At 43.2% G+C, this 10,748-nt stretch overlaps 1 protein-coding gene across 1 annotated transcript in view; it reads left to right on the top strand.

The window, feature by feature from the left end:
- The first annotated feature begins 915 nt into the window (after positions 1-915).
- The window catches only part of REELD1 (reeler domain containing 1), an 11,583-nt gene continuing 1,750 nt past the window's right edge, over positions 916-10,748 (top strand). Inside the window, exons 1-4 of the mRNA XM_015600687.2 lie at positions 916-1,123; positions 4,877-5,099; positions 6,951-7,114; positions 10,111-10,423. Coding sequence (XP_015456173.2) covers positions 916-1,123; positions 4,877-5,099; positions 6,951-7,114; positions 10,111-10,423 — 908 coding nt within the window. The remainder of the gene's footprint in view (positions 1,124-4,876; positions 5,100-6,950; positions 7,115-10,110; positions 10,424-10,748) is intronic.

Here is a 10,748-nt window from a genome sequence, read left to right as displayed (position 1 = left end):
GAGGGCTGTTCTTGCTTCTTAGATCAAAATATTAGCAGAACTTTTAAAATACATGTGCATAGGACTATAAAAAACAACCTTTTTTTTTTAAATCCCTGAGAATCCTAAATATTTATTCAGAGAGCTCTTTACCTGTCTTATTTGCTATCCTTCATTTTATTTTCATCTGTGAACTTTTACACAGTCGACTTTTAATTCTTTTTATTGATGGGCATTCAAGGTGGCAAACGAAAATTAAATTGACTCTATTCATGTTATTTTATCTAATCGTTTTATTCCATTCCCCAGCCAGTTTTTTTGCCACTATATTTAACAAGATCTAGAATGGATGGGGTTGGGTGTGACTTTCTCTGCCCATCTACTCTGTGAAAAAAAGTAGTGAAATAACTAAAAACGGTCAATAGGAGAAAGGACAAGGAACTAATAGTTGGCAGAGAGTTTTGTGGCATTTAACTCTGTAATTTGCAATTATAGAGATAAAACCGTTAATCCGAGTCACCATATGCCACGCTGCCTGACCACATTGGAACCCTGCGTGTCTCCCTTCAGCTATAATGTAGCGTGGCTCATACTAGCCTTAGATATCAGATGGCTTGTAAGGAGTTCACATTAGGATACAAATATTTTCTTGTCTTATTTCTTTGATTTAATTATTAAATCCTCTCTGTGAAAGGAAGCAGTTGGTCTTATGGGGGTCTTAAAATTTAAAAAGAAATGAAACACTTCTTACAGCTTGGTGTGTCTTTTTGATCTTGACCTTGAGTGCTTGCAATATGGGGAGGCAGCGTTAAAGGTATACTAGTCTTAAAGGCAGTGTGGGATTCAGATCAGTCACATTCAAAAAGACATCATATCATTTTCTTAAATAGCATCTGGATTGAAGCTGTTGTTTCCTGTGACACAAGAAAGTTCAGGATGAGGGTCTCTGCTGCCATTGCTGGCTGGGCTTATGCCACCCTCTGCCTGGCTTCCTGCTCCTCTGCCTTTTCCCATGGTGCCAGCTCGGGGGCCTGTGAGGACATGCAGCCCAAGCACATTCAAGCTCAGCCTCAGAACCCCAGGACACACCACATCACTATTCATACCAGCAGACCTTTCTACTCACCAGGTGACACAGTTTCAGGTACGTATGGGAGAGGCTTTGAGAGACCCCAGGGAGCCTTAGCGCCCTAGTGACAAATTCCAACTTGCATTTGTCCCAGAAGAGTTTCCTGGGCTAAAGTTTGGCTTAATCCTAAGAAGCAATTATGTAGCCAAAGATAAGCATGAAATATTTGTTATTGTGAAAACCATATAGCTAATCTCTGTATTAATATTCATCTTTATAAGAGGGCACAAACTGCATTATTATAAAAAAAATTATTCTGTCCTTATTATAATATATAGAGTTACTCTGAACAAATTTCATGTATTCTATGTATGTGTATGTGTGGAATAGACTTTCTTTTTCTCATTATTTAAAACTAAAATTATTTGGGGAGCGAAAAGAGCATTTCCTGCTGCATATTAGTTCAGGTACTTGTAAAATCAGAGAAAGAACTCAAGTGCAGGTAGTTTATTTGGAAGGTGGCCCCAGGAAGCACAGATGCGGAACAGGAGAGAGGGAGACAGGAACAAGAGGGACACCTACAATGGGTGAGACTGGGCAGGTCACTGCTGTGGGCAGCCAGGGCTCAGTTCCAGCGGGGACCTCTGAGAACCCACATGAAACACACCTCCGAATCGGCCCCCAGGAAGATGGAGGAGCAGGCTAGTTATTGGTTGACAGTAGCCCCGCAACCATACACACATACCTCAGAGGCACACCTGCCTACCTTGGATCGAGCTTCCAAGGTGCCAGCTAGAAAAAGCAGGGAAGAACGCTGTAGGTGCTGAAGGTGGTAGCTAAGTGTAGACAGAAAAGTGTCTCTGCAGCTGCAGGTGACCTCAAACACATCAGCAGTGTCTCCTCTACTGCTGATATTTGCTAACTCTCTTGATGGGAATTAAAAGGTGATAAGTGAAAATAAAATGTACTCTCTACATATTGTTTTATGCAATCATTTTGTTCTATTGGTAAGGACTGGAAAAAAAATATATGTGGTTAATATATTGGTTCCCACAGCAACGTACACCTACAGCTGAAATTCAGGCTATTCCAACAGAGCTTCCCAAACTTTGCCACTTCATGACGCAGCTAGAAACGGTAGTATGTGTATAACATGCTGGGGTTAATGCAGGAGGCTAATGACGTTTCAGAGGCAACTTCCCTGGGTGCTCTGGCCACCCCAGTTTATGACCAGCCACTCCCAGCGTGAGGAGATCTGCATGTCGGCACCCAGAGTTCTTTGGCTAGTGTAAGAATCAAAACACTACATTAGGGAGGAAAATCTGTAGATATGACCCAAAATATAGTGACACCGAATTCTAATAAGAGGTGACCTGAAGGAAACAGAATTGGATCGTGATCAGAACGAAGACAACATATGTAATAACAGGTCAGAGGGAACACCTCAGGGGGCCGCTGACAGTCGGTGACTGCTTTATTGTGTCCCAGTCACTGTTATTTTGCTGGGATCCCACCCTAATCAGTGAGCTTCTTGAAGGCAAAGGTCGTGTTAGCCTGTCATGCATGTGCACTCGATGCCCAGCACAGGGCCTGGTGCTAAATAATGACTCTAAATATTCATATGAGTGTTTGTTAATACAAAGTCAAATGCGTGGAAAATAAAATGATCACAGACACAAAGCTGCATTTAGGAAGCCCTAAAAACTTATGACCCTGATTTTTAGTCACTTATTTAATTAAAAATGAGTGGCTAAAATTTTTTTTTAAATGTAAATAGCTTAAAGATATTATTATATGTTTTAAAAATATTAAGACAATATAAAGGGTAGAAAATAAAAAATAAAAGTTTCCCTTCCTTTGTCCTGGACACTCAATTTGATTCCTCAGAGGCAACCATTGCTGTTTCTTATACATTTTTCCAGAAATTTCCCATGCACATAAGCATATATAAATAGGATATCTCTAAAACATGTAACCTTACAAAGCCACATGTTAAAGCATTCTATTCGACATTTATGTTTTTCACCTAACAATCATGTTGACATCTTTTCTTTTCAATAATTTCATAATAGTCAATTTTCTAGAGGTCATGTGGTTGATTTGTTTCCTATTGATAGGTTTTTACTTTTTCTACTTTTTGGCATTATAAACAATTTCCATGGATATCCTTATACTTTCAATCATTCTGTGAGTCAGGACTCTTTCAGTTGCAAGTGTCAGAAAAGCCGATTTACAGAAACTTAACAGAGACAATTTTCTGAAAGTAGAGCTTTGATGATGTCCTCAAGGTTCTAAGGTGTTTCTATTTTCCTGCTCCTTTCCCTGCCATCGTCAGCTAGTTGGGTTTCTTCCCTTTGTCATACCCAGTCTGAGGACAACTGCTACAGTTGTGGGCCTCACACCGGTACCAAAACTAGAATAAAGCATCTGGGGGGAAAGATGTATTCTCAGGAGTTACCAGCCCTCTCAGGAGACTTCCTGTCACTGGGCAGAATCAGGTCGCTGGTGAAGAGGACCAGTTTTAGTCTGAGGGTAGGGAGAAGCTGAACCTGTTTGAACACAAGAGGTCTTCGCTTGCCACTTGAACATACATTAAGTCTCTGTTGGCAGAGAATAAGTGGAGAAAGCCTGTTGGGTAGTGAAACTCACAGTTTACATATTTATTTATACAAGTATGTAAGTAGAAAAAATTCCTACAAGTGAAATTGCTAGATTGAAGGGTAACTACATTTTGTGTGTGTGTGTGTGTGTGAGAGAGAGATAAAAACACATAACGTAAACTTTATCATTTTCAGAGAGAGAGAGAGATAAAAACACATAACGTAAACGTTACCATTTTAAAGTACACAATTCACTGGTATTAGTACATTCACAGTGTTGTATGACCATCGCCTCTATCCATTTCCGGAACTTTTTCATGATCCCAAGCAGAAGCTCTGTCCCCATTAAGCAGTCATTCTCCATCTGTCTCTCCCTTGACCCCCTGGTAATCTTGAATCTTTTTTCTGTTTCTATGAATGTGCCTGTTCTAGGTACCTCGTATAAGTGGAATCATATCATATTTGTCATTTGGGGCCTGGCTTATTTCACTTACTATAAGGTTTTCTAGATCCATCCATGGGTATCAGAGGTAACTGATAAAGAATATAAAGAATATAAATATAAAAAATGCTATCAGGTGACCCCTTGAAGAGTTGCCTGGTTTATAGTTTTAGCACTAGTGAGTGAGTGTCCTAGTTTTTCCACAGTCCTATCAATACTAGTTATAATTACACATTTTAAAATTCGTTAATATGGCAGGTATAAAATAGTGTCTCATTTATCATTGTTTTTTACATTGCAATTGAGCTCATTTTATTTTTGTTGTGTCCTTTGATAATTTGGAGTTTGGTCATCTTTTTTACAGATTCACTATAACTCTTTGTATATTAGTCTCTTTTGTATCTTACAAATACTTTTCTCAGCTGTCTTTTGAGTTCTTCCATATTCAGAATTTTTTTAAAAAAATTATCTTGTCCTTTAGGGCTTAGAGAAGCACATTCAACTCCAATATTAAAAGCAAAAACAAAACAAAACATAAAATACACCAAACCGTTGCTTCTAGTTTTTATTTTGCCTTTCATCTTTACGTACTTTCTATCCAAATGGAATTTATTTTGGGGTGTAGAACAGCACTTCAACTTCTCTCTCTCTTTTTCTCCTCCTGACTAGTTTACTTTCTGGGGGCTGGTCTCCAGCTCCAAGCATTTAGTCATACAACTTCTGTACAAATCACCAGGTGAAGCCACATCACGTGTGTCTGCCCTAAACGGATGTCTTCTTCTGCAGTGACGGTGAGAAGCAGTCGAGACTTCCTGGGATTCCTACTTCAGGCTCGAAGAACGTCTGACGGTCGAACAGCTGGCAGTTTCGTTTTTGCTCCTCTTCATTCCAAACCGATGACTTGCTCTGAAGAGGCTGACACAGTCACCCACTCTGACAAGTCCCGGAAGAGAAACCTACCATTCCAGTGGAAGGCACCTGCTCGGCCCGTGGGGGACATCAGATTCCTGTGAGAGACAGTGAAATGCTGCTTCTCGGTGACCGAGCCTTCCACTTTGAAAAGAGGGGAGCTTCTCCCCATTCTTCGCATTCCCTGTCCCCGGCCTCTCTGGCCACCTTATAACAAGGAGGGGGTCGCTGGGTCCGCCCCGACTACAGAGCCTTTGTAGAGGGTGACTAAAACACATCTGCCCCGATCGCCCCTCTTTGTCATTATCCGTGGTCCAAGAGTGTGTGATGTCCCCTCCTCCCTGGGCACAGATGACTCTTGGCCAACCTGTCCAGGATATTCTCACTAGAGGACAGAGCTGCTGGTGGGAGGGTAGGGAGACAGCCGAGGAAGAGGGAGGCGCAGGCAGACAGACAGGTGGATGCTTCCCTGGGCCCAGGAGAGCCACCGAAGTCTCTACGCCTTGGCTTGTTGTCATCCACTGGGTGTGACAATGACAGCACTCGCTGCATAGGGTTGTGTAAGGAGCCCATACAGCCAAAGTGCTCAGAACAGGTCCTGGCAACAGTAAGCACTTGCGTAAGCATCATTGTTACTCGAAACGAGATACTTGCTTTGCCCTTCTTTTCAGGTACCTGCATTTACCAGGAGAGAGATTTTTTTTTTCTTCTAGGAAAGGGTGTGCGTTCCTCAGTTTCTCTTCCCCACACCTTGCGTATGTAAGAGGAAGGCGGTGCCTAAGGGCGGGGGCTTCCAGACATCCCGCTTCACAGGCTTCCTCTCTGCCCTGCCCGGGGAACAGTAAGAGCTGCGGGACGTGGCCCCCACGCCAGGGCTTCCTCTTTCCACGCCTCCCCGGTGGCCTAACGCAGCAGGCAGATCCGCCGGGAGGAAAATACTGTGGCCTGACGATTGGGCTTGTTTGGAAAGACCAGAACCCCCTGGCTGTGGGCATGACCCAGCTTCTGCCATGCCGTTGGTTCTGATCCAGTGCAGAGGCGTGTGGTGTGTGAAGTCCTTAAACCTGTACACTTACTTTTATTTCTCCAAGCACCTCGTTTCTATTTTCAGATTTATTATCACGGCTGCTCTGTGCTACGTAGAAAGGGGTTTAGAAGCTACGATCTCCATTCGGCAGGAAAAGATGCTAAGTGACTCGAGCCGCAGGCTCCCCCAAAGCCGCCCTATGCTCTCTCACTTTTGGGGTCCTTTCCCAAGATGATGCTGAGGCCTGAACCATGGTTCTCACTTGTACCTTAACTCCCTGGGGGGAGGGGAGGGGGCTCAGCTAAACTGATCACATTTTAACAACTGCCTTCTGAATATTTAAAGCTAGAAAAATTGCACTTGCCAATAATCTTTACCTTGGGAGAGGATAAATGAGATAATGTTTGTGAAAATGATCTTTACTGAAGAAAAGCATTATGTATTAGAAATATTTAAAGTAGTAATGATTGATCTCCTAATTTTCAATATAATCTGCAATTACAATAGAATCGTACAATCGTATAATAGAATTATAAAATTTTCAGTTGGCAACATAATTCAATTAACAATATACGATATACCAATAATGGCTAATAAGAAAGTCAAAGATGAAAACTTTTGAGTCTAAACAGTTCAAGAAGACGCCTTTTATTCAAAATTAGATTGTTAATGACCATATTTATTTCAGGAGGGTAATTGATTTGTGTATATCTTCTCCTGTTTTCCTTATTTGCTGCTATTGAGTTTTTGTTCTTAAAAAGAATGAAGTCACTCAAGGGGTAATGCAATCATCTTTCTCTAGTTTTTCTATTTGTTAAGACTTTTGTTCTTTATATCTTTCTTTGTCCTCTTCTTTCTATTAGGATGACCCGTGGTATTATTTAAAGGAAACTAAATCGTCGATCACTCTTTCTTTTTCCACAGTTTATCAGTAGTCCAGTCATATTTCGTTTACTGGGCAAGGATCGAATCATCTATTGTGTCTCAACAGACACAGAGCAGAGCCCTTTTCCATGGCCGTGTGGAGCCCAGCTCGCCGATGGCACCCCCTGGGCAGAGACCAGAGGGTACCGAAGGAACTGTCCCAGGTACAGCTTCCCACTGTATTCACTTGCTGGGATGACATCATTATTTTTATAGTTATCTATTTTAACTTAAAAGTCAGTACTGCCAGTTTCCAGTTCCTGCAACACAAGCAATAAACACCCACCTCGGCCGACTGCAGCAGTTCTTGGGGACATGATAACACAATTGTGAGCAGGAGGGGACGCCCGCAGCTGCCGTGTTTGTTGCGGCAAATGCACTTTGTCCCTCAACTCCGCAAATTAAGTGGGGCCCTGGGGTGGAGAATAGAACTGAGCTGCAAAGCAGAAGAACAGCACTCACCTTCCCCCACCCCCACCTTTACCAACCATCACGATATTTCGACTGTTTTTCTCAGACCCTGAAGCTACACAGGGAACACGAGAAAGAAATGATCTTTTCTTCTTCTTTTTCTTCCTCTTCTTCTTCTTCTTTTCTTCGTCTTCCTCTCCTCTTCCTCCTTCTCTTTTTAAAAGTTTTTTAAGAGAAACTCATCCAGTTTTATTGTTAACTTTCCACGGTAGATAGATGGCTCTTTGCAACCTGGGTTGGAGAACAAAATCATAAATGAGAGACTATTTTGATGGCAATGGATTTTTTTCCTGGCTCACCATGCGACTCGAGACTCTGAAATTGTGAAACAGACAAATAAACAACCCCCCTCACCCCAACTAACCAGCTCGACCTACCTGAAAATTCCTGCGATATGGAACTCATTTTCATTTTTTAGTTCTAGTTAAGTGCTTTGAACAGATACATTCAGAAAGGCATTCAATCGCTTGCACAGAAGTCCCAGTCTCTAATCCATTCGACCCCTCTCTCCTTTATGCTGCCTTTATTCTCAGTTCATATGCCAGGGCCAGGATCCGATTCAGATCCCTGACTTTGTTCAGTCTGGCAAACCCAGGCACAGGGCTGACCCTGGGCCACCTTCCGTACTCTGCTTTTGTCCCGAACCTTTGTCATCTCCCCATTGCCCAGAACTGCTCTGCCAACCTTTCCACAAGATACTCCTGAAAGCAGAGGAAAGATCTCAGGATCCGAGAGTATGGCCGGAAGAAGACCCTGTAAGCCCAACATGTGTGTGAAGCCTCACACTTTATTTTATAAACCATGCACGTGCTGCTTTCCAATCTCAAGCATGCTTGTTTTGATATGAACAAGAGTAAAAGTGAGGCTTTAGGAAGATGCCTCCTGTCGGTCTCTCTGATGTCTGGCTCTGGGGGAACCTTGGCCCCAGGCGGTCGCAGTCTCCAGTATGAGCAGCTACAGGGGAAACTCCTTATCGTGCTGCTCACATTTCTTCCCTTCTGGCCTCAACCTGTTTTTCTGTCCAGTCCTCCATACAAACCTGTGTTTCCCAAAGGAAAAAGGGTGCATGTGTGTGTGTGTTAGAGGAGGTGTCATTTAACAAAGTGAAACAGATTTCTTAACTGTAAGATTTCAGTAGGCCAATGTGAATTATGAATTTTCACATCGTGGAGATAATATATCGCATTTCTCAAACATTTCCCAACAGACCCTTGAGACACTTTGGGATCCTACCCAACCTCACGAGTCATGATCTACCTTTATGTCTCCATGTTTCACCTTCTGACGTTTCCTCAAACTGGGCTGTTCCTCATGATGATTTATTTATCTTGCAAGGAGCAGTTCAAATGTCTCCTCATGAAACTTGCCCTACACTTCTTGGTGGGCAGATACAATCTCTTCCTTGGCTCTGGTATTACAGCGCTCATCACACTGTGATTGATAAGGCTGGGCGTCTAAGATGCTCTGCTCTTAGATTTTGAGTTCGGAAACGACAATTGCCAATCCGCACCCTTTTCCTTGGCTCTGGTATTACAGCCCTCATCACACTGTGATTGATAAGGCTGGGCATCTAAGACGCTCTGCTCTTAGATTTTGAGTTCAGAAACGACAATCGCCAATCTGCACCCCTTCTGCATCCCCAGAACCTGTAATGATGCGCAGCACACAGTGGGTCTGCAGATGTCCAAATGCATTTAGAGTTCAGGCAGGAGTTTAAAACTATCAGAATTTTTGCCACATGCTGTATGTCTGTGTTAGGCTTCTTTGCTTTTTACTCCAATCTCGATGTTTTTGAGTGATGAAGTGGCATCCTCTACCCCTCCAAAAAAGACTCAATCCAATCCATGTGGAGCCAGAGAAACGTCTGCCAAAACCTTTCTGTGAACATGATCGTTGTCCTCCCGACCATTATGTGGTAAACCTTCAGTGCATGGTGTGTCTGTGCTGGACACTGGGCTTCACGCTTCTCCTTCTATGACTCCATTTTACCCCCTCAACGATTCGATGCTGTAGGTACCATTATGGTACTGTTTTGTAAATGAAGAAGCTGACACTCTGGGAGGACTTGCCCAAAGCCAGGGTGTAGCAGAGTGGAGAGCTGCACCCAGACGATAATCTGACTTCAACACCTGTGCTGGCTTACTGTGCCGCGTGCAGCTATTTCTAATGCTGGGCTGTCATGTCAGACAGTCACGAACGGGAAAGGAGACAGCGGAGGGCAGTGCAGGGCAGTGATCCCCACTGCAGATGCTCAAGTCACTGTCATCGCTGGGGACAATTTAGTGTTAACAATATGGAAAGAAAGATCGAGGGCTTTTTAAAATCTTTAATTTGTGAGATTCCAATTTTTTTTTTTTTCTAGTTAGAAGCAGTTTTTGGCAGAGGTGAGAAAAAGTACAGCGGTTTCTATATTTCCTGAGTGGTGAGTGTTAAGAATGCGCAGGCCCAGACGTCCAGGGATTCTCCCTTTAAAAAGACGGGAGAAATCCAGTGCTTTGCAGCTCGGTCAGAGCTTCTATTACTGGCCTGATTATGTTCATGTTGACACTCTTGAGAGGCTCATGCTTAATGGTCTGTCCTCAAGGCCCATTAAGTCTCTAGTATTTACCCATTATGGTAGCTGTTTGTGCTAATCGATACGAGGGAAAAGCTCTCACTCTATTTGTGGTGTCTCTGGGCTTCTGTTTAGCTCCCAGACTCCCCCTCACTCTTCCGCGGCAGCTTGCAGATACCTTTGCTGTGGCCCTCGCCGGAGCTGCAGGAGAGGACAGCTTAGATCCTGTTCCTGCCAGTACTGGGGTGTCAGAGTTTTCTGGGGGTGAAGAAATTCTGTTCCAACCATCATCACACACGGCTACTGCAGTCGGCAATGGCCGGCAACCCAGCGGGGACCGCAACCCAACTCTAGAACCCTCCCTGGATGTCTCTGAGCTGGAGAGGCTTGTAGCTCTCAGGAGCTCCTCCTCAGAGGGCTTTGCTTCCAGCCCTATCACCCACCCCAGGTAATGGGCTAGCGGGGGGTGGGCCAGTGAGTAAGGTGGAGGGACAAAGACAAACGCTGTGGGTGCTGAGGAAATGTAAACTTGTTGGAGTCTGACGGAGAAAGATCTCAGCCATGTTTATTAAGTTTATGAGAGACCCTGAGTGCAGAATGGCAACTGGTCAAAAGTGCTGGTTATGATAATCTCCTGGGGAAGGCGTGCTCTCTTAGACAGTGAGGTCTCCGATATACTGCTATAAATAAAATAAAATATTTGTTTTATATTTTAGACACATAAGTTTATAATACATATTTATATAAAATAATAAATAAAAACATTCAGTGAG

Source organism: Pteropus alecto, unplaced genomic scaffold, assembly GCF_000325575.1.
Source record: "Pteropus alecto unplaced genomic scaffold, ASM32557v1 scaffold50, whole genome shotgun sequence".
In the NCBI taxonomy this organism is placed as follows: domain Eukaryota; kingdom Metazoa; phylum Chordata; class Mammalia; order Chiroptera; family Pteropodidae; genus Pteropus; species Pteropus alecto.
This window is presented reverse-complemented; position numbering and strand designations above follow the sequence as displayed.